At 41.6% G+C, this 24852-nt stretch overlaps 1 protein-coding gene across 1 annotated transcript; it reads left to right on the top strand.

Annotated features, from left to right (window-relative positions):
- Positions 1-2736: 2736 nt before the first annotated feature.
- On the top strand, positions 2737-24523 carry RBM34 (RNA binding motif protein 34). Its single transcript, XM_065401019.1, has 11 exons — positions 2737-2890; positions 7496-7667; positions 10372-10511; positions 11675-11906; positions 14231-14290; positions 14900-14943; positions 15921-16004; positions 16270-16333; positions 16421-16463; positions 23448-23566; positions 24180-24523. Exons 1-11 carry the CDS (start codon positions 2838-2840, stop codon positions 24450-24452), a joined length of 1284 nt encoding a protein of 427 aa, XP_065257091.1. The 5' UTR covers positions 2737-2837; the 3' UTR covers positions 24453-24523.
- Positions 24524-24852: the final 329 nt, after the last annotated feature.

The raw sequence follows: 24852 nt of genomic DNA, 5'->3' as shown, positions 1-24852 counted from the left end.
GCTTTCGCTGTAAAAAGCAACAGTGAGTGAATGCCCACTTCATCAGACGCACGAAAGCTTATGCTCCAGTACTTCTGTTAGTCTTAAAGGTGCCACAGGACCCTCTGTTGCTTTTTACAGATTCAGACTAACACGGCTACCCCTCTGATACCTGCTTTCGCTGTGGATCCCCACAACATCTTGCAAGCTTCACAGGATGTCCAGCAAAAGTAGCTCAGTGCAGTCATTGCAAAAAGATTGGACATTTTGCTAAAGTTTGTCGCAGTAGCCAGTTCAATCAACAGGTGCATGCAGTTACAATACCAGATGTTACTGTGCTGAGCGTGGACAAAACCACTACTGCAGGTATTCCAGAACAGATAAAGTGCACTGTAAACATTTCCGCCATACCCTCAGGCAAATCACACCCTATTCAGCTAATGTTGGACACTGGCTCAGTAGTATCTATACTACCTGATTCCATATATTTGCATTACTTTAAAGATGTGCCTCTTACTGAACCCAAACTTCAGTTGGTGTGCTATTTGAAAAACCATATTCCAGTACATGGCTGCCTGCCAGCAATAGTTACTTTTGGTGATTCTACATTGTCCACAAAGGCACTCCTATCCTTGGCAGAGATTTATTGGCTGCTTTAAATCTCAAGGTAGTTAATGGACAAATTGATCTTCCTCAGCAAAGCACTCTTGCGTTACACACACCAGTTTCAGCTGGGACCCAACACCAGTTGAGGAGAAACTCAGCTGTGCTTATAGGTTTCTGCATAAAGCTAAAATGCAGAATAATGTGATGCCTGTACAACAGAAATTACGGCCAGGGATGGACTCTCAAACTGAAGCACTCATAAAATCCTGTGTCACTTGCCAAATGCATGACAAGACAGCAGTGACATGTACCCCTCCATTACAGCCTGTTCCTCTTCCTGAATCTGCATGGGAAAAAGTAGCGATTGACATTGTAGGACCCTTTGATACTGCTCCAATTGACTGTCATTATGCCATCACTTTAATAGACTATTTCAGTAAATGGCCTGAGGTAGTATTTACATCGCAAATCTCTTCTGCTACAGTAATTAAGTTCCTCTCTTCGGTTTTTAGCAGGGAAGGTAACCCCAAATAACTGGTTTCAGATAATGCTAATCAATTTACTTCCCTGGAGTTTGAAACTTTTCTAGCAGAGCGGAACATTTTACACAGAAGGTCATCCCTATATTACCCTCAAGCCAATGGGGAAATTGTACAGTTTAACAGACGTTTGAAAGAGAATTTGCAAACAGCTAAACTGGAAGGGCGATTGTGGATACCCTTCACTACTGATTTCTTGCAAGCATACTGGGCTATATGCCACAACGCGAAGATCACCCGCAGAGTTACTGCATGGGAAACAGATGAATACTAAACTGAACATTGCTGGATTGTTAAAGGCACGACCTGATGCCCCAAATGAGGATGTGAGAAAAACAGTTGAACAGAACCAAGCAAAGTCTAAGGCTTTCACAGACAAGCGGCGGGGTGCTAAGGAACCAAAGTTTGAGTGTGGTTCCTTTGTTAGAATACGAAAACCTGGAATCTTACACAAAGGGGACCATAAATTCACAGCCCCTCTTAAACTCATAGAGAAGAAGGGACCTTACACCTATTGACTTTCTGATGGGCGGGTATGGACTGCTTCTTATCTTGCACCTGCCTATGCACCAAGAGGAGATTATGCCAACACCGTCTGCATTGGATGACTTCACCGTAGAACCAACACATTGCACTGGAATCGGGGCTTGAGAGACGGCCTGTCAGACTCAGACTACCTGCCTGGACTAGAGGCTATGTAATGTAGTGTTTTCAGTGTAATATTTCTACCAACAGTATAGTGTCTTGTTTCATATTTGTGCCTGTGGTTAGAACAACAACGTTTATTTTAATTTGGAAAGTTTCTTAAGAGACGAGGGAATGTGATGTTTAGATGCTGCATGTGCTTATTAGAACTGGGAGCACTGGCTGTTGGGAGTCTGAAAGGACAGGAAACAGGAAGGGAGGGGGAGGAGTTGAGGAGGCTGAGTGAGAGCTACCGAGGGTGCACTAGCAGCTTGGTAAAGAGGTTTCCACTGTAAAAATAAAGTCCTCTTGAAGCTTGTTAGTACCTTCCCTGCTTGATACAACACCCGGCTCTCCCGCAGGTTGCTCTAACGGACAGACCCACACGTGCCCTGCCCCGTCTCATCCGCTGCTGTGGTGCTGCACGGGCCGGGCGCTGCGCCGGCCAGAGACAGGGAGTGAGAGGCGGGTCAAGCGAACGGCCCCTGACGGGCGAGGCGGGGACCCTGCTCTGGTCGGGGCAGCCCACGGACGTGCCAACGCTCCCCACGGGCAGGGGCACGAGCCCCGTGTGCTGCGTAGTGCCAGGCACCCTCCGGGCAAGGGGGCCGCTGGCGGGGCCCAGCAGCGCCTGGGGATAGACAGGCAGCCCCGCCCCCTGACAGCGCCGTACGAAGGCATTGGGCGGGCACACTGGGGCACCAGGGGCAAGCAGGGACTCGGAGCAGAAACATCCCGGGCCGCTGGTCTGAGCTTTGGGGGGCGGTGCCCATGTACGCGCGCGGCTCCACCCCCGCGGCGGGACCTTTGGGAAGCCGGTTGGCTCACGCCCATAACAGCCTCGCTTTCGCTCTCCGCTAGGGGCGCGCTGCGCTTGAACCTCACCCAGACCCACCAGGAGCGGCGCCGCCGGAAGTGACGTGATATCGATGGGCTGGGACTGGTCATGCGCTCCGCTCTGCTGCTCGGTTGTCGCGGCGCTTCCCGGAGCGAGGTCGGGGCTAAACTGAGCTCCCCCCTCCCACCCAGATGAAAACTTCTAAAGCAGCGAAAGCGCCAAGGCCTGCGCCGCGCGGAGCAGGGTGAGAGCGCGCGGCACCCACCCCTTCTCAACCATCAACCGTCGCCCCCGCGCGTGCGCTCCGTCTCCGAGGCCTCGGCAAAGCAGCTACTGGTGCGCGAGCTGGAAAGGCCGGTGCTCGCCGCGGGAGCGGGGGTCCCGGTGCCCCCAGTCCCGCCCAGCCTCGCCTGAGGGTGCTGGATGAAGGGGCCCGGCCTTTGTCTGCTGCCTCCTGCCCAGTAGCGGGGGTGAGGGGAGGTCACCGCTCCCAGGCCTGGGGAGGAGAAGTCCAAGGACCCGCGCGCTGCTCATACCCGGGGGGGATCCCGCCTGCAGGGGGCGTCCCGCGTTGGCACGAGGAGCGGGCACTGCGCCGCAGCGTGCCCGGAGTGACACGCCTTCGTCCTGCGTTTGTCATACAGGTCTTGGTCACGTCAAAAGCACACAGATGGTCCCTGCAGAGCTCCGGACTCCCTTTCATGCCCCCCCCCGTATTGTGCAGGGTGCTGTCACTCAATAAGTCTCAAAGCCCCATTGTAATTTTGCACAACTGAAAATTTAAATTGATCTGAAAAAAAAAACAACAACAACCACCTGACAGTAAACATGTCAAATTATTAGGGTGACTAGACAGCAAGTGTGAAAAATCAGGATGGGAGTGGGGGGTAATAGGAGCCTATATAAGAAAAAAGACCCAAAAATCGGGACATCTGGTCACCCTACAAATTATGTATAAGAAAAAAATCAAATTTTGCTAAGTTTAACTATAGTATATGACTTGAACTGTCATCTAAAGATATAAAAATATAATCTGCCAGCTGTGTATAGAGAGAGAGCAAGCACAAAGAAAAGATGAGCCTTGGAAAATTATACAATATAGCCTACATAAGCTATAAGAATGCAGAGTTGACTTTAAAGTGCTTTTACAGTCCCCTGATTGTGGGGCTACCCAGGTGTCAGTCTTGTTTCATGCCCTTGCTGCAAGTTAGAACAGATTTTAGATTGCTCTCTTGTGGCAGTTGCCTATGGGACATTGCTGCTATAGAACAGGGCTATCGTTGAGTGATCCATCTACTGTTGTTCAGTTGACCTTCTGGCAGTCAGAGGTTTAGGGGATTGTATCCCTGACCATCTTGGCTAATAGGTTCATCAATGGCTATCTGCCATGAATTTTTCTAATTCTTTTTTTAAATGCAGTTATACTTTTGGCCTTGGCAACATCCCCTAGCAACCAGTTCCACAGATTGTCTATGCATTGTGTGAAGAAGTACTTCCTTATGTTTGTTTTAAATCTGTTATTTTCATTAGATGACTTCTGGTTTTTGTATTATGTGAAGAGAGGTAAATAACACTATGGCTTTCTGTACACCATTCATGATTTTATAGACCTCTGTCATATCCCCCCTTAGTCATCTCATTTCTAAGATAAACAGTCTGAGTCATTTTAGTCTCTCCTCATATGGAAGTTGTTCCATACCCCTAATCATTTTTGTTGACCTCTGTACTTTTTCCAGTTCTTTTTATCTATTTTGAGATAGAGTAATCTGAACTACAAATAGTATTCAAGATTTGGGATTTATACAGTGGCATTATGATATTTTCTGTTTTATTATCTATCCCTTTTCTAATGGTTCTGAATTCTGTTAGTTTTTTTGGCTGCCACCGCACATTGTCTGAAACCATCTGCTCAATTATCCACCTTAACTCTAGGATCTCTGTGTTAAGTGGTAACAGCTAATTTAGACTCCATCATTTTGTATGTATAGTTGGGATTATGTTTTCCAATGAGCATTACTTTGCATTTATCAGCGTTGAATTTCATCTGCCATTTTGTTGCCCAGTCACCCAGTTTAGTGAGATCCCCTTGTAATTCTTTGCAGTCAGCTTTGGACTTGACTACTTGGAGTAATTTTGTATTGTCTGCAAACTTTGCCACCTCACTGTTCACCCTCTTTTCCAGATCATTTATGAATGTGTTGAACAGCACGGGGGACCCCACTATTTACCTCCCTTCACTGAAAACTGACCACTTATTTCTATCCTTTGTTTCCTGTTTTTTTAACCAGTTACTGATCCATGAAAGGACCTTCTCTCTTATCCCATGGCTGCTTGCTTTGCTTAACAGGCTTTGGTGAGGGACCTAGTCAAAGCTTTCTGAAAGTAAACTATATCCATTGGATCACCCTTGTCCACATGTTTGTTGACTCCCTCAAAGAATTCTAATAGATTGGTGAGGCATAATTTCCCTTTACAAAAGCTGTGTTGACTTTTCCCCAACATATTGTGTTTATCTATGTGTGTGATAATTCTGTTCTTTACTATCCAGTAGTTTCAGACAAATTGCCTGGTACTGAAGTTAGGCTTACCAGCCTGTAATTGCCAGGATTACCTTAGGAGGTTTTTTTGAAAATTGGTGTTACATTAGCTATCCTCCAGTCATCTGGTACAGAGGCTGATTTAAGCGATAGGTTGCATATCACAGATAGTAGTTATGCAGTGTCATATTTGAGTTCCTTCAGAATTCTTGGGTGAATACTGTCTGGTCCTGGTGACTTATTACTGAGTAATTTATGAATTTGTTTCAAAACCTCCTCTACTGACACATCAATCTGGGACAGTGTGAAGGGTTGGATCACAGAAACCCACTTGGGGCTGTCAGCTGATGTGCCAAGGCTACTTCTGCCACTGCTTTCCCTGTCAGCTTGGGACTCCAGAGCCCTGCCTGGATGTGTCAGACATGCTTGTTGGCCCCAAACACAGACCCAGGTCTGAACCACATCCCACAAACTGCAAGCTTAACTGAAAGCAGCTTAAGAAGTGTTCCTGTCTTTAACACTCAGATGCGCAACTCCAAATGGGGTCCAAACCCGAAATAAATCCGTTTTACCCTGTATAAAGCGTATACAGGGTAAACTCATAAATTGTTCACCCTCTCTATAACACTGATAGATATGCACAGGTGTTTGCCCTTCCCCCCACCCCGGTATCAATGCATACTCTGGGTTAAATAATAAGTAAACCGTGATTTTATTAAATACAGAAAGTAGGATTTAAGTGGTTCCAAGTAGTAACAGATAGAACAAAGTGAATTACCAAGTAAAATAAAATAAAACACGCAAGTCTATGCCTAATACAGTAAGAAACTGAATACAGATAAAACCTCACCTTCAGAGGTGTAGACTCCTCTCCTTCTAGTCTGGGTCCAGCAATCACTCATACCCCCGGTGGTTACTGTCCTTTGTTCCAGTTTCTTTCAGGTATCCTTTGGGATGGAGCTGCTATCTCTTGAGCCAGCTGAAGACAAAATGGAGGGGTCTCCCAGGGGTTTAAATAGACTTTCTCTTGTGGGTGGATATCCCTCCTTTCCCCTGTGTAGAATTCCAGCTACAAGATGAAGTTTTAGAGTCACATGGGCAAGTCACATGTCCATGCATGACTCAGAACTTACAGGTAGCCCCCATGTTTCACATGCTACCTTGAACGTCCTCATGTAGACTTCTTATGTGGATTGGAGCTTTCCAAGATCCATTGTCCGTTAGGTGCTTCTTGATTGGGCACTTAACTTTGCAAATTCCTTTCTAAAGAAGCTGACCAAATGCCTTACTAAGGCTATTTAAAATCAAACAAGTATACAGCCAATATTCATAACTTTGAATACGCTAATGACACATGCATACAAATAGGATGAATATATTCAGTAGATCATAACCTTTACATAGATTTGTTACATGGCATATGTAGCATAAAACATATTCCAGTTATGTCATATATACATTCATAAGCATATTGCCATAAAGCATTATGGGTGCAACGTCATAGATAGTTCCTCAGATTTGTCTTCTAAAAAAGAATGGCTTAGGTATGGGAATCTCCCTCAGATCCTCTACATTGAACACCAGTGCAAATAATTCATTTAGCTTCTCCGCAATGGCGTTATCGTCTTTGAGTGCTCCTGTAGTGCCTTTATCCTTGATGGCCCCTCCGATTGTTTGGCAGGCTTCTTGTTTCTGATGTTATTTGCAAATAACTTTTAACTGGAAGGTTTATAGAAAAGTGAAGTATTGCTAATGCTTCCACTTCCTGTATTATTGATACATCCACGTATTTATGAACAGTTATGCCCATTCTGCTCCCCTGTCATAATGTCATTCAAGATATAGTTGCTTAGCTCTTAATTTTTTTCTTCAATTAATTTCCTCATCTACAAGATTGTTATTTGTCTTAAGAAATTCAGCACTAAGTTTAATTTCTTTTACTTTTTTGCAGCTTTTAACACACGGTCCAGTGTGTTTGAGATAACTGATGCTTTAATTTACAAAATAGTTTCCCTTAAACTTTTGAACAGTTGGAAAGTGTTTTAGCCACATGACTCCACTTAAAGTTATTGGCTATGGTGGTTATTTCCTCATGCAACATTTTGAAAATTTTTGTCTTTACCTGTATTGTTTTAGGAAATGGTTAGAATTATAAGTGTGCAAGTGATTTATTTTCCTGAAAATATTGGAGTTGGTTCTCTAAATCTGTTGCACTTCCTAAAACCTAAAGTTAGACTAGTATTGGCGACACTGAGACCTTTAGCAGTATTGAACGACAGCAGATGAACAATTTCTTCTCCTTTTTTTAATAGCAAGGAATGTGAGAGAAATGAAGCAGGTGCATCATCTGAAGACTATGTCATTGGACAAGTGGTCAACAGTTTGTTTCAAAATAAGTCCACAACATGCAGACCACACCCCCTGGCACATCTTTTTAATGCTTCTGAGTCTGAAATACAGCCAGTGTTTGTTGCTGTGCCAAGAGTAAGTAACTTTTTTATATATATATATTGTTACTTCATTGTAAATGAATGACCCTTCTCATAAGAAATGGTTTTGGTTTTGCCTTTAGACCAAGCAGATTCTATTGAAAACTTCTTGGAACGCTGGGATCTAACTCCCAGTTTTCAAGTGTCTGACTAGTGCTCCTCGTCTGATGAGGACTGTGAATATAAATAAAATCCATATATCAGAAAACTAACTTGTCTGACAGTTGAAGGAGGTAGTGGCAGCTTTCCATATATATCTTCTGTTCCCACAGGGGAAGCAAGATGACTAATAATGTCTTATTCATCTTGAGTCCCAAAATAAAAACAAACAAAACAGTACACGTAAATGGGGAGAGGGAACAAATATTTTAAACATATAGATATAATAGTGATGAAGCACTCCTTACAGGTCCTTTGTCAGTTCATTAAAGACCAGCAAGTGCCCTTAGCTTCACGGAGTTAACCATATCTGATTATTAGATTAATAAAAGACAATATGTTGGGCTTTTGTATTTAAAACTAGCTAAGGGCCTGGCATATGATAGAGTGTAACTAATACACTGTTGTGGTTATTCTGCATGCCATCATATTTCCTCATTTCATCGTCCCGAATGTTAGTATGTTTGGCCGGTGCAGGGGTAGTTGTGGTATCTTACCATTTCCTCAGTAATTATGTACAAGCTGTTATAGAACTTGTATAGAAGATCAAATTTTATTTTATTTCCACAAGAAGAAGAAAATGGAATGAAAGAATTACAGAAAACTTTACTTGCTAAACAGCAGTTTCTGCCCTTAATAGCATTGTAAGACAACTCGCATTCAGATGACTTGTACAAAGTAAGCAAACTGGCTTCTGGTTTGTTGTCAGATGATCATCAGTTGAGTGATTTGAAAAACCTTTGACTCTTTTTTGATATCTATGCATTATGAGCTTTTGATTGGTGTATGATACATCCAGATTGTTGTCCATTGAAAAACTTTCCCTATTGAATCAAATCATTAAGGTTTAGAAGTTATATTAGACATACTGTCAATGCACAATATGATCAGTTTTGCTTGTTTTCAGGTCCTTTCTTAATTTAACATTTGCTACCTATCTTCAGTTTCAGTTGAATTTGAAAATGGTTATGCAATAAATAGAAGTTAAGTAATTTTTAAATGTTTTAGTTTATTTTTAAAACAAAAAATGGGAGCTGACAAATTCATAGGAAAAACTTTTGTCAATTTTTTAAAAGGAAAATGAACATAAAATATAAAAATTAAAATAGTTGGCAGCATTTAATTAATCAGAGGAGGTAAGAATCCTGCTTACATATACAGTGCAAGAAATTATAATAGCTATGTTAATTTCTTCCAGTGACTTTACCCCAAAACCAAGATGAATTATAAACTTTATGGGTTCTCCAATCCAATTGTAAGCTAATGTATAATCTAACCTTTGCAGTAATATTGGCACTATTACTACATCTAGATTGAATTGTCACAGAAACAACAATACTTTATCAGCATGACAAGCTGTAGAAGTGATGCCATTTTTACTTTTGTCTGCTCATGCATGTATTACAGAGACTGAGCGATGACAGTTTAATGACTTTGCTTTATCTTAAGATGGGAGTAATGTCTTTATTTCTGACATGGACTTTTTTTCTTTAAAACAATCATTCAGGGAATAATATGTGGATGCACAGCACATTAACATTCTTCCATGTTTGCCAGTATTGTTTTTATTTATGATCCTATGCAAATTGAGGAAAATCAGTTAACATTAAAAAAGACATTTTAGTAAACAGCAGCTGTACAATAATAAACCTTAAGTGTCATGTAATACATTAGCGATTGTTGTTTCATTGCAGACTTGCTGAACAAAAAGGCTTTTTAAAATACCTACGTCAGCTTCATCAGAACTGTTTAAGCGGTATTGTGAAAGACTTGGGCCAGCATAGCACTTTTCTTCTCTTGTCTCCAAGGCGCATGAGATACAGTTTCTCAGTGATCTCTTATCCATGAATCTCCCCTGATTTATACTTTACAGTATGTAGAGGAAGGATTTGGCCCCAAGAAAAGTAGGGTCATATCATACTCTTATAAACTGAGCCTGACCCTTCATGAAATCACTGTCTCCAGTGGTCTGGGGTGTGGGAGTTTGAGAGATCACTTTCAAACCTCATCTTGAGTATCTGTCAGAACTATCTATGTCTGTGCCACCGAAATGGCCAACTTAGAAATGACCTACCAGAAGTTCATGAAAACTTTTAAAAGTTTACTTAAATTTTATCTTGATTGAATAGTTTTGATCTTCACCTTTTTCTTGCTGGTAGAAACAGTTGTACTAAAGAGACCTTTGTACTCTAGAGGGTATTCTTGTTCTGAATTCATCTCTGTGCTGCAAGACTGCAGGCATTTTCATTTAAATTTAAGAACCCTTGATTACATCAACATTTTGGATGTCCTCCAAGACTTCAGTTAAATAAAATAAAATAAAAATGAAGATTCTTCTGTGTACTTAAGTATTTCGTCATTGAATGTACTTGGATGTCATATAAAATATTCTGTAGGTGTTGATCACATGGTAGAAAACATTGAAATGGCTTTTCAGTGTGTCATATAAAATGAGGAGGTTATGTAATAGCTTTTCTGTTTTGTAACAGGTCATATATTAAAGAAATAAACTTTTATACACCATACAATTTTTTTTTAAGGAGAATAAGAAACGAAAGCATACAGAAGTGGAAAGGGCAACAGAAGATCAGAGCTCAAATACTAAACGAGAACCTCCTATAAAACTGAAGAAAGACAAAAAGAACAAATTGTCTATAGCAGAGAAAAGGTTGGCAAACAGGTACGTAAACACATTTTTTAAATACGATGCAGCTTAGCCTCACGTAGATAGGTCAAAATCTTGCTGATATAGTTACGTCAGAGAATAAAAGTCTTATTTGTTCTGTTTTACTATTTCTAATCTTGTCTTTAAAGGGACTATGGATAATTTCATACAGTCCCAATAGAGAATAAAATCCCTCACCCTTTGGGAGTTAAGGACAGAGACTGTCTGGAACATTAATCCCCTACCCTGAGAGGCATGGACTAAGGTATCCTCTTGCAGGAGGTGTGCTCCCTAAGGTTACAGTCTGCTTTATACAAGAAAGAAACCTAAATCCCAAAGAGGAGATGTGCTGGTAGATGAGTAGGCTGTCCGTGACTTTCTTCTCTTAGCAATCCCATTACCCAAGAGGCAGGTTTGCTGTTAGAGCAACCCTCTGTTATGTTGTCTATTCCTTTAGAAATGTATGTGTGAGCGAGGTACTACCATTCCAGTGATGAAAAAGTTATTCTTTGTATTAGCCTGTTGACAATGAAATTCGCTCAGTTCCAGCATTTGGAAATAAGGTTACCACTGTGTATGCTCTCTGACACATCTGTTGCATCTTTAACTGACAGCCTCCGTATCCAAATCTGCAGTCTTACATTTGCTGTTTCTGCTTACGTCATCCATAACATTTGAGAGGCTGCTTTTAAAACTGAATAGATGTCAGTTATTGTTCACATAACTTTTTTGGCATATGTCTTGGATAGACCGAGATCTAGTAGCATGTAGACAGAGAACTTCCCCAACAGATTGTGTGAGCCTTGAATGTTAGAAAGACAACAACTCACTTTTCGTCTTAATTTAGGTAAAATAATTGAATTTCTTTTAAAATTTTAATCTGCATCAAATTGATTTACTTTTGCTATCTACTCAGTCACACCTATCAAATGGCAATAATGACCACTCAATACACCGGTAAATAATTCCTTTCAGTGTTATGGTCAGGTTTTTTGCTTAATGTATATAACATTTCAATCCTTCCATTAAAAATGGAAATTGTCTTGTTATTGCACCTGTACAATTTAATTTATAAATACAATTTAAGAACAATTACAATGAAGAACTTCCCTTTTGTGACTGAAAAAAATTAAAGCTTTTCATAACAATCTGGTTGTGTTTTTCACTTTGTGCCAAAGAGAGTGTGCATTGGAACAGGCAGATGAAAAAGAGGAAGAAAAAGGGATCAAGGTCAAACAGAAACTAAAAAATAGAACATCTCAAGCTGTCACCAAAAGCCTTGCTAGTTCAGCTAATGAAATTGATGTAAAACAGTGCAAGAATAAAAGTCAAATTAACGAAGCTGAGGAGATGCTAAAGAATCAGAGAACTGTGTTTGTTGGGAATTTACCTATCAGCTGTACTGTACAGGTAAGTGAATAGTTTTCTGTGGGCTAAAGGGAGCCACAGCAGGTCTTGGTTTAAAGGTACTCTCTCAACTTGAAAAGGACAGTTGTCTGAAAACTGACACTTATGACTGAGAGATGCTAGAGAGAAAATATCTTCATGTATTTTGTGCATTTGGCACCACTTTGTATATAATTACCCTGCTTCCCTGTATAGTTAATGAATTTCTCCCTTGCTGAAAAAATCTTTATAAATGTTAATGAGGATCAGAAAGACCTACAGTTTTTGTAAGGAAATGTTAAAATCAGAGCATATTATTTACAGGATGCTTTTATCAGAAACTAGACATTTAAAACAATTAGTCATTTTCAGAAAAACTTCAAATTGACGGTGTCTTTTTAATAAATGAAAGGTCTTGGTGATACTTTTACACTAGTTACTAAGGGGCAAATTCTGGCCTTAGGTGCATACAAATGGCTTCCTTTGAAGACTTTGTGATTGGTGAGCCTGCATCTAAGGGTAACATTTGATCCTTAATTGTTCAAGTCTAATAAGGGAATAGTCCCAAAATAACTCTGGCAAGATAGAAAATTTAAACTTTACTCTTCATATTCAATCTAGAAAGTAGAGTCTAAGCCAATTCCAGAGATAAGTGGGTTATATTAAAAACTACAGCTACTAGTTAGATATGAGTTTTGGCTTGCCCATGATTGTACAAGTGCCCCTCAATTAACCAAATGGTCATTTTCTGGACCATAGATACTTCTCTTACGGAAAAGACTTAGAAGAAGAATATATATCTGCATTTTCCTATATATAGTTATATTGTATACTCACTGGTTGTCTAATTTTTTCCTAAATATACAATCTTCCACTATTACTTCTAACAAATTGTGGATATTTTAAATTGATACATGTTTTGCTTCTTTACTACCAGTACCAGAGAAATAGGGGAAATTAGGATTAAATAGGTTGCTCTATTACAGGGGTCGGCAACCTTTCAGAAGTGGTGCGCCGAGTCTTCATTTATTCACTCTAATTTAAGGTTTTGCGAGCCAGTAATACATTTTAATGTTTTTAGAAGGTCTCTTTCTATAAGTCTATAATATATAACTAAACTATTGTTGTATGTAAAGTAAATAAGGTTTTTAAAATGTTTAAGAAGCTTCATTTAAAATTAAATTAAAATGCAGAGCCCCCCGGACCGGTGGTCAGGACCTAGGCAGTGGAATGCCACTGAAAATCAGCTCACGTGCCACCTTCGGCACATGTGCCATAGGTTTCCTACCCCTGCACTATTTTGTATTTATTTTTATATATATATATTGCATTTGAGTCTAGAAATTCCTGTTATATGATATGAAATGTGCAAATTTCAAATAAATACCAGGAGCATGGGGGAAGGCGGGTGAGAGCAGGGCCGGCTTTAGCAAGTGCGGGGTCCGATTCCTGGGGCTTGTACTCCCTGGGCGGCACTTCAGCTTGGCGGCCGGGGGAGGGGAGCCGCGGGGCTTGCTGCGCTGCGGCCGGGATCGCGGGGCTGCTGCGCTCCGGCCAGGGTCGCGGGGCCACCGCGCTCCAGCTGGAAGACCGGGGTCGCAGGGCTTGCAGCGCACTGGCCGGGGTCACAGGGCAGCGGCGCTCTGGCCGGGGTTGCGGGGCTGTCGCGCTCCAGCCAGAGCTCCATCCGGGAGAGTGGGGCCGCAGGGCTTGCCGCGCTCCAGCCAGGATCGCGGGGCCGTGGGGCAGCCGTGCTCCGGCCGGGGCCGTGGGGCAGCCATGCTCCGGCCGGCGCTCTGGCCAAGGGGAGCGGGGCCGCCGAAGACCCCGGAGCGGACCGCTGCCAGGGTGAGTAAAAAAAATTAAAAAGGCGCCTAAGGCGCAGGGCCCGATTCCAGGGAATTGGGTGAATCGGCCTAAAGCTGGCCCTGGCCGAGAGAAGCTAAATTCAGACCAGCTTCTTTTTCTTTCATCAGCTGGAGTCTGCAGAGAATTTGGAACCCAAGGAATAATTTTGATGGTTAAAGAAAATAAATAAGGATCATACTCTTACAATCTTATAGATGTTTCTTGTATTTAAACATCCAGAGTGCTGAATTCAGTTTTTGCACTCGGTATTTTTCTTGCTTTTGATAGAGCAAAAGCACTACAAGATATTTTGACCTTTTTCCTTATCTATCTTATAGTAGTAATTCATAGAAATTATAGGGTTGGAAGGGATGTTGTAATGGTCACCTAATTCCTCCTACCTTATATGAGTGAAATAAAAATGCTTTCTTATTCAGCAATAATAATTCATGTTACTGGGTTGAAAAACTGAACTGAAAATACATGCAATTTCTGTTTAGATGCTGAAGTCATTTTTTAAAGAATATGGACAGATAGAATCAATTCGATTCCGTTCTTTGGTATGTTCTTTCCTCTTACATTATATGATAAAAGTAGTTGTGTAATCTTAAAGGATAGCATTCATAAATCTTATATCTTTATTAGTTCACTAGCCATATTTCTTGACTTAGAAATACTTAACTTGAGCCTTTTGAGAGCAGCGACTGGCTTCTGCGGTAGACCTTGCTGTCAACACAAATTGTTCTTCCGATAATAACACTTGATTACATTGTAACCACATTCTCTTTGGGAGAAAAATGTCTGAAATATTGTTGCTTGTTTTGCTAAAGATAATCTTTGATTGAAGTACCATAACACAGATTTAGAGGCCATTTTACAGAGCTAGCGATTTCATTGTAAATCAATGCTGTGTATAAATTAAAATCACCATGCTAGAATGCAAAAAACATAAACTAACCCAACTGATTTTCATTCTTTATCATTTTAATATCTTCCTTGGAATTTCTCCTAATTGCTGTTTGAATAATTTTACCTGATAGAGCAGCTATATTATTTTGGGTGGAAATACCTGTTGAACTTTCCTCCACCTTAGTTTTCAAGCACAAATATTTGAAATATATTCATAAGCACAGTCAGGCATTTCAGCTAATGCTTTTTTTGTTTTGAAGGTTCCAGCAGAGGATACTTTATCCAAAAAGTTAGCAGCCATAAAGTAGGTTTTCCTTTGAGTTTCAGATTTTATTGCTAAAGGGGAAACAAAATTTTTTTAACCTTTTTTTATGTTATATGTACACACACACACACACACACTTACACTTGGTCATGATTGTTTCCTTCCTATCTTTTATTTTGTGTGGTTTTATCTTTAAAAATAATTATAATCAACTCTGTGTGTATATAAAATAGACAAAGTGGGTGAGGTAGTATCTTTTATTGAAACAACTTCTGAGGGTGTGAAAGACAAACTTTCAAGCCACACAGAGCTCTTCTTCAGGTCTGGGAAAGGAACTCCCAGTGTCACAGCAAAATGCAAGGTGGAACAGATTGTTGAAGAAGTGAGGTTCTTACCCACGAAAGCTTATGCTCCCAATACTTCTGTTAGTCTTAAAGGTGCCACAGGACCCTCTGTTGCTTGTTTAGTATAAGTCGTTAGCACATATTGTAAGGGACCATTCACATTCAAGGTAGAGTGACCTGTTAATAACTCTGCAGTCATAGGACAAAAAGGAGGGCTATTGGGTTACAGATTGTTGTAATAAACCACAAACTCAGTATAAAATAGGCATTCCATGATTTCTGTGATTAAAAACTTCTTAAATTCCTACAAGTAGTTTTACTGCTGTAGATAATCACTTGCCACTACACAAGTTTTTCTCTTTACTAAAGACCAGATCCTGCGAGGTACTAAGAATTTCCAACTCTTGGGGATTTCATTAGGGGTTGAGGATGCCCAGCAAGTTGCAGAAACTGGCTCTGAAAAAGATGACTGTTAAGGGGGGGGGGGGGTTTAAAGGTCCTTTGGCTACTGTGGTAGATATTGCTAATTGTATATCTGAGAGAACTGAAGTCATTACCTTAAATTACATCAAGGCTTGCATGATATGTGCACAGGACCATGGAGTGGGAGGGTGCAGGGGGAGAACCATAAGAATTGCTTAAGTAGGATAAACTTTCTGTCTTTCTCTTCAGGCATAAGATCCATCCTAATATGAAATATATTAATGCTTATGTGGTTTTTAAGGAAGAAGGTGCTGCCACTAAAGCTCTTAAAAGGTATGTTTCATTTTTGTTCCTCGTTAATGGCATTATATTTTGTGAGAATGGATTTACAGGATGTCAGATTACAAGTATGAATTGTTTAGTTTATTGTGTTTGACTCAAAATAAAAGCACTTTTGTCTAACTTTTTTTTAAACTGCCTTTGTTAAGAATGTTATATTTGAAACCAGTAATAGGTTGTAAACCAAACATTTTAGTCATTCATTGGCCGTTTCTGTTTGCGTACTAAGAGCTTTCCTTTTTCTCTTGTGCTACAATAGAAATGGAACTCAAATTGCCAATGGATTTCACATCAGAGTTGACCTTGCTTCAAAAGCCACTTCTGTAAGTAATATACATGATTTCAGAAGAACTTTTCTGTATTTGCCTATAACCTAGTAGCTTATTGTTGTTTTTGTTGTTGTTTTTTAGCATGACAATAAGAGGTCTATATTTGTGGGAAATCTCTCATATGGTAAGTTTAAATGGATGTTCACATTCAGTCAATATTCCATAATTTTATTTTTTCAGTAAATGTAAAATAATTGACACTTATGTTGATAGTAATACTTCTTTACTTGTTAAGATTTAGGGTAATATATATAGATACCTAAATATTAAAAAAACTTCAAAATTAGATAACCTATTCTAAAACTTAACTGTGAAATGGCAAAGTTATTGGTGGTTATAAATTTCTAGCAATGTAAATACATTGTTTTTCACCTTCTTTTTTGAGTAACATCCCTGTGGGTGTTTCATTTCAGTGCACGTGCACCTTTTGTATCTTTGATCAGGGATTTTTGGTAGCAGTACCCGTCTGGTCCGCATGTGCAACCTAGCTATCCTCGTGCTCTGTATTGAGAGTATATAGGGCTGCGATGGACAAACCACCCTCAGTTCCTTCTCAACCACCTTGGCCTCAGACATAGTGTCTGGTGGTGCCTGTTTATTTAGCTAGCTACCTAGTTTGTACTTTATAGTGTAGTTAATCTTTAGTTTAATTAATACTAATAGATTAGATTTAACAGTTTATTATTTGGAGGGGGGTGTCTGAGAGGCTTCTAGTTTCTTCCTGTGCCCTCTCTTTCCTGGAGGAACTCTCCTTCCCCTTTTTCCATGGGGCATGCCTAAATCCCCAGGGTTTAAGTATTGCCTCACTTGCCAGTTAGTGACAGCCGTTCAAACTGTATCAACTGCTTGGGGATACTCACATGCCGTGTAAGTGGAAAATCAGCTCAGGATTGTAGACTTCCAGGAAAGACAGAGAGAGAAAACTTGGATTTCTCATGATGGAATGCCCCTGTGCGCTGCATCAGACCCAGGCTCAGATACCCTCCCTCTACACCAGCCTTCAAGTGACTACAGCATCCCAACGACCTCTGCAGCTGAATCACCTTCCAGATCTTCACAAGAGAGCTCTACAGGTGGTAGTGCCAAATCATCTGCCAAGAGGAGCTCCAAATCTCCTCAGAAAGAAGATGGGCCTAAGAGACTTGCTGTAGTCGAGACCTCCGGCCTCACATAGGGTTCAAGTGGCCTCCGAACCCAGGGTCCCTCTACATCTAAACCCTTCAGTACAGCTAAACCACAAGGGTACTGAAGCATACCTTGATACCATCTAAGCATGATCCAGATGCTAGGGACTCTAGAGACTCTGCACCAAGGAAGACGGTACCTACTGCAACCTCTACTTCCTTATTGCTGACTGATGGATCTGGGTACCACAGTCAACTGGTACCAGCCATAGGCGCCGACTTCTACTGGTGCCGGTGGGTGCTTGACCCCCCTCTGGCCCCGGCCCCACTCCACCCCTACCCCACCCCCTCTCACCCCCATTCCAACCCCTTCCCCAAAGTCCCCTCCCCAACTCCGCCCCCTCCCTGCCCCTATTCTGACTCCTTTCCCAAATCCCCGCCCCAGCCCCGCCTCTTCCCCGCCTCCTCCCCTAAGCGTGCCACGTTCCTGCTCCTCCCCCCTCCCTCCTGGAGCTTGCTACAGCTGTTTGGCGGTGACAAACACTGGGAGGTAGGCAGAGGAGCGGAGACGCGGTGCGCTCAGGGGAGGAGGAGGTGAGGTGGGGTGGGGTAGGGAGCTTGGCTGCTGGTGGGTGCAGAGCACCCACTAATTTTTCCCCGTGGGCGCACCAGCTCCAGAGCACCCATGGAGTCAGCACCTATGGTACCAGTGCAGTCTGCACCACCCTCGGTACTGCAGGTTTCCACTGCTGAGACTCATCAAGTTTCTACACAGATCCACCTGGTACTGCAGGAATTCAGATTCTCCAGAGCCTATTAGTCTCCAGTGAACCTGTCTCTCCATTGTTGAGTGCAGGAAGACTCTCCCAGTAGCACAGCCTACTTTATCCCCAATAACAAATCACTCATCGGAACCAACTGATTTCCTGGTGCCCATGGGAATGGACAGACAACCTACTACCCCACCATTGTCTCCCCCTCTCCTCTCCCCCCTCCACATCACCCCTGCGGACTGTGGAGACGACAGTTCTTCTGACTCACAAATTTCTATCCAAGGTTCCTTCTGTGATCAGTCCAGGCCTGACTCTCTTGGAACCTTCTCTTCAAGGGACCCTTCAGACACAGACAGCCTCGAGCTGTTCCACATCCCCTTTGGTATGACCAACTTTGGGTGCCTCATCCCTTTATTTATGACCCTCCCTAATAGCCATATTGGATCCTTGGGTAGCCTACCATCAACATTTCTCCAGAGCACCTAGCTCTCAAATTGAGGATCAGAAAGAGCACTCTTCTGTCCCTCCCCTCACATCAATCCCCACCACAGGAGGAGGAGTTTGAAGAGCAAGCAAAAAGAACTGATACGGAGACTATCCCTCAAACGGATATTTCTTCGTACTTCCCAGATGAAGCAGTTATGCCATACTTTCCCCCTGGTCACCCACAGATGATTTCAAGCAATTTCAAGATTTGATGAAGAGAGTCACTGACATTCTCCATATCCCCTTGGAAGAAGTCCAAGAGACCCAGCATAGACACTTGGGCATTCTTCATACACCATCTTCCAATCAAGTAGCTTTTCCCATAAAGGAGGTATTGCTGGAGCCTGCCAACATAATTTGGCAAACCCCAGCTTCTGCACCTCCAATTTCGAAGAGATCAAATAAAAAGTACTACTTTCCCACTGGGGGCTCAGAGTTTTTGGTTATGGTGGTGATTGGTTACTCAAAGGAAGCTCTTACACCCAAGTCAAGCTACTGTCAAAAAAGCTACAACTCTATTTGGCATGCTAGGATTTCAACTCAGTACCAAGAAGTCCTCTCTCTTACCTGTTTAGTGAATAGAGTTCATGCTTCAATGTGCAGAGCTTGCCTACCCGAGGACAGATTTCTTACTGTGACAGATTTGATTATGCAAGTCCACGTGAGCCCTCAGGTAACTGCCAGGTCTTGTTCGCAGCTCATCAATCACATGGCAGCATGCATCTTTGTCCCATTACATGCCTAGTTACATTCCGGGTCTGGCTCAGAATGGTTTATACTCCCAACAGACACAATTTGAACAAGCTCTTCCCTATATGCTAGTCTCTCTCGACTGGTGGAAGAATCCAGGTAAAGTCTGCTTGGAAATCCTCTTTGCCCCTCTACCTCCCACATCATCATAGTTTTTGGTGCATGCCTTTTATGCCTTATCTGCAGGGCTCATCTTCAGGAACATACTATTGAGGGTAGGAGGACTGCCCAGGAATCTTCTCTCCATATAAACTTTCTGGAGCTCAGGGCCGTCAAGTATGCCTGCCAACACTTTCTTCCTATGATCAAAGGACAATCTGTACTAATAATGACAGACAACAGGGCCAGTATGTACTACATAAGTTGTCAGGGGCGAGCAAGACCCCTTCTCTTTGTGCAGAAACTATAGTTATGGAACTGGTGGACAGCCCACCGGATTTTCAAGCTGTTTGTTTACTTGGCCTCCAAAGCACCGTAGCAGAAGGTCTCAGCAGGAACTACTTTCAGAATCGAGTGAGAACACAATAACTCTATACTAGAACAGATATTTCTCATTTGGGGTTTCCCAGAAATAGATCTCTGCACACTTCCTGTTGGTGGTAGTGGCAAAAAGTTTTGCTCAAGAGGAGGTCAAGGTCACCATTCCTTGGGAGATGCCTTTCTCATGTCCTGGTCGAAGAACCTAATGTATGCCTATCTTCCGACATCTCTCATCCTCAGAGTTTTAAACAAAATCAAGCAGGATGGAGTCAAGATCATCTTAATTGCACCAACTTGGCAGGGACAGGTATGGTTAGTATACCTAATTCGTCTCTGCTCTCACTCTTCTATCAGTCTTGCATTAATACCCAACCTTTTCATTTAGGACTCAGGAAACATTTTTCACCCCAACTTGAACACTGTATGACTCAAGGCTTGTTACCTGGTTGGCTCCTGGGAATAGAACTCTCCTGTTCCAGAGAGGTTCAAGAGGTTCTGTTGAATAGTAGGAAAGAATCAACTAGAAAAACTTACCTGCAGAAATGGAAGAGATGTTACACCTGTGTTCTACCGACTCTCCCCCTCTTGGAGATCCTAGAGCAAGTGCCTTTTTTGATTTGAAGAAAGCAGGCCTTTCTCTGAGTTCCGTTAAGTTCGCCTACTGGATGTTGTGGCATTCCATTCTCCAGTGTTTGCTAACCCTTTGATGAACCTAGAAGTTGTAGGGTAATCTAACCTGTTTCCACACATCAGTGAGCCCACCCCAGCTGGGATTTGAACATAGTCCTTATTTCTCTGATGAAACCTCCTTTTGAACCTTTGGCCACGGGTTCACTCTTACACTTAGCCATGAAGACGGTTTTCTTGGTGGCTATCACCTCGGCTTGGAGAGATGGTGAGTTTTAGGGGCTTTGATGGCTGACATTCTCCCCCCAAGTTTTCCTTAAACACAAGGTATCCATCCAGCCACATTCCCCCTGGTTTTATGTAAGATCATCTTGGATTTTCATATCAGGCTGTTCATCTGCCAGTTTTTTCACACACAGTTTCATTGGTCTAGGGAGGATGCCATCCTAAGTTCCCTCGAAGTTGCACGGCTGCACAGCTGCCTATTAAGCCCCGAGCCCTCATACCTCCGCACCCCAACCCTCTGCCTCAGCCCTGAGCCCCCTCCCATGCTCTGAACTCCTTGGCCCCACCCCCACCACATGAATTTTGTTATGTGCACCAATATGAAGGTGATGTGTCACACACCACTTCCATATTGGTGCACATAACAAAATTCATTCCGCACGTGGCCGTAAAAAATTAGAGGGAACACTGATGCCATCCTTTACACCTTGGACATTAGGCAGGAGTTAGTAGTCTATTTGAACAGGACTAGACCCTTTGGGGCCTCTCCTCGATTATTTGTTTCTGTTCCAGACAGAGTTAACGGAACACCTACGTCCACCTACGTCCACCCACAGATTTTTCCAAAAGGGTTGCTGGTTGTATGTTCTCCTGACATGAAACTGCTGATATCCCGTGCCCTCCTAGGGTTATAGTGTGTTCCACCAGATCACAGTCCATTTTTGTTTCCATATTAAAGAATATTCCTATTGCAGAAATCTTCAGAGCTGCCACGTGGGCCTCAATCCACGCATTCTCAAAGCCCTGTGCTCTAGTGCATGCATCCCAGGCAGATATTTTATTTGGGACTGCCAACCTCCAATCAATTTTAGATCCTATTTCAAAGCACCCAGCTCTACGGAGTATTGCTTGGGAGTCAGCTGAAGTGTAGCACCGATAGGACATTATTTGAAGAAGGAGAAGTTACTTACCTTGCACAGTAACTGGAGTTCTTTGAAATTTTTATCCTTATGGGTGCTCCACTACCTGCTCACCTTCTGCTCTGCTTTGGAGTCTCGTGTCTGTGGGACTTTGCAGTAGAGAATGAACCAAGGGTGGTTTTTCCGTTGCAGTCCTATATGTCCTAAGTACAGGACACAAGGATGGCTATGGTGCTTCTGCAGACCGAACGGTGCACCTGAAGTGGGGCATCCATTAGGACAGACACCTTGAACTCCAGTTACTGTAAATGGTAATTACCGTATATACTCGTTCATAAGCCGAATATTTTTGGTAAAAAAGTGACGCATCAAAGAGCGGGGGTCGGCTTATAAATGGGTCTACACCAAAATTTGATGATTTTAAACTCTATAGAATCATTGAATTGAATATCTAATACATTGTCATTTTGTTTACCTGGAGCGTCTGCAGGCATGGAGCCCCTCAGCTCCCTGTGGCCACGGTTTGCCGCTCCAATTGGCTGGGAACGGCAAACCGCGGACACTGGGAGCTGAGGAGCTCCATGCCTGTAAACACTCCAAGTAAACAAAACGTTCCGACCTGCCAGCGGCTTATCCTGAAGGGCTAGGAGCCAAAGTTTGCCAACCCCTGAAATATAGGGTCGGCTTATGAAAGGATCATACAGTTTTTGCTATTTTTACCTAACCATTTTGGGGGGTCAGCTTATAAACGAACAGGCTAGTGAACGATTATATACGGTAATCTCTCCTTTAGTGCTGATAAAACATCATCATTTTCAGTTCTGATTGTTGAGTGAATTTTTTTGAGAAGTACAATCAAGTTATTTAGATCTAAAAATTGACCTGCCTTAAAATCTAGATTGCAAAAATTATGTTCTGGTAACTGTTTTAAAAGTTTGTTTAGTAAGACTTACAAAAATATTTTTTCTTTTGCTTCTGCAGAAGAACCAGTTCAATTATTTCCAGAGCGCACTGACATTGGGCTTGAAGCCTTGTCTACATACACAAATTTTATATCCCTTTAAGTTTACCTGTATAGTTAAAGCAGTACAATTCCCACTAGTGTGAATGGATTTATACTAGCATAAACAGCTTAGAACAATATAGCTTATTCCTCTACAGGAAGAAGAATAACCTGTACTAATTGAACTGCATCCACACTAGTGATTGTATAACTAACTATATCAATTCAAAAATCTCACACCTAATTGGCATCATTATACCAAGAGCATCTTCAGTCAAGTATATTATGTTTGTAAGAAGTGTCACATCAGGCCTATTATCATTTAGACTGATTATCCCTTAAGCACAAGTCAGAGCTATAGAAGGTGAAATAGCTGTTTCAGGTTTTAAAAAATACTAATTTTAGTTCCATTCAAACCACAGATGTAAATTGTTTGATAAACTGACATTTTAACCTAGGCTTTGTTTCTGCCTAATGATGTGTTCTATTGTTTCTTAAAGCTTAATCTGCACTTTTCAAAGTAAATGTCCTAGTTTATGTATTCTCTGTTGTTAATGTATAGATAATTTCCTGTCAGATCAAATTTATTTGCCTAACTAAAGCATCTAAAATATGTGTATATGAATTTTAAACTATAGCAGAGTTTTTGGTAATACTCCTAAAGCTGTGTCTATTTCATTAACATAACCCTAACCCCACAGTGACTCCTCTTGCTTGCAGAAATTGAAGATGATACTGTGCGAGAACACTTTTCTGAATGTGGAAATGTAGTAGCAGTGCGAATTGTGAGAGACAAAAACACTGGCATTGGCAAAGGGTTTGGCTATGTTCTGTTTGAGGTATGGAAAGATAATGTTTTGGGAGACCAGGAGTTCTCCAAATACTAAATGAAGATCTGCCTGAATCTTGTTATGTTTTTGACTTTTACACAGTAATGGTAGTATACACTGCACTCTACAGACAGGTAGGAAGACATGTCGCTTCTCTGAGCCATTTAATGTAAATTAAGCAGATACAACACAAACTAAGTGTTGTGCACAAGAGGAGTTGTGGACTACTGAGTTTTAAGGAGTGATTTGAAGGTGGAAAAGGGGAGGTCAGGACTCAGGACTGGGCCCTTGGTTGCCCTTGCATAGGACCAACTCATGCTGTCAGATTTTTACGTGGAACTCTCTGTCTCTTTCAATGGGAAGTTCTGTTTAATACTACCTTGGAATATAAGTGTCTATGTTTTGGTGAATCAGGCTTTCAAAGCTAGTATTTGTCAGAGAGTAACTATGTATTGCACAGAGGTCTGCTCATGTTCCTGAACACAATACATATGCTCTATTATCCAGATTGATTTCTATTTTATAATTTTGCATAGGCAGAATGTATACAAAAGATTTCTGGTTTTATAGGTAATGTCTGTCCAATTGTTAACCTTCAAAACTAATGTGTTTGGTTTAATAGAATACAGATGCTGTACATCTTGCTCTGAAACTAAACAACTCTGAACTGAAGGGAAGAAAGCTTAGAGTGAAACGCTGCGTCGAGAAGGAGAAAAACAAGAAAAGTTCAGACAACGTAAAGGACTCTGGTCCAAAGCACAGATTTGGTACTTCATTAAAAAATACAAAAAAATATACCAACAATTCATTTGCTGGTGAAAAAGCAACCCCATTGAAAAAGAAAACAAAGAGACCAAAAAATGTGACTAGAACAAAAGGTGGGAAACACAAATAATCTTGCCACATTGCTAATTTTGGAATTTGTAAAAATGTTTTTGTTTTTTAATAAACTCCAATGGAAAGGTGGTCTGTCAGTACTGTTTCTTACATATAAAGTTGTACAGTGGTGCCGTGTGTGTGTGTGTGTGTGTTTTCGCCTGCAGCGCCTGATGGCAATATAACTCACTGGAAGGACACTTGTGTCCATACCCCTTGACTGAAACAGTAAGAGGGTATAGGTGCCAGACACACTTTACTCTTCAGACGCTTTCCTCTTTAGAGATTCTTCTTCCTTGGAGATGTCTGTGTGAAATTACTCATACAACAGTTATCTTAATACAAACAAGATGCATTATAAGCAGGAAAAATAAAAATATTTGCTTATCTTCCAGATTTACATTTCTTGTAAGTTAAGG

The sequence above is a fragment of the Emys orbicularis genome, chromosome 3 (assembly GCF_028017835.1).
Source record: "Emys orbicularis isolate rEmyOrb1 chromosome 3, rEmyOrb1.hap1, whole genome shotgun sequence".
NCBI lineage: Eukaryota > Metazoa > Chordata > Testudines > Emydidae > Emys > Emys orbicularis.
The sequence above is the reverse complement of the archived record's forward strand: the minus strand, read 5'-3'. Positions and strand labels throughout refer to the sequence as shown.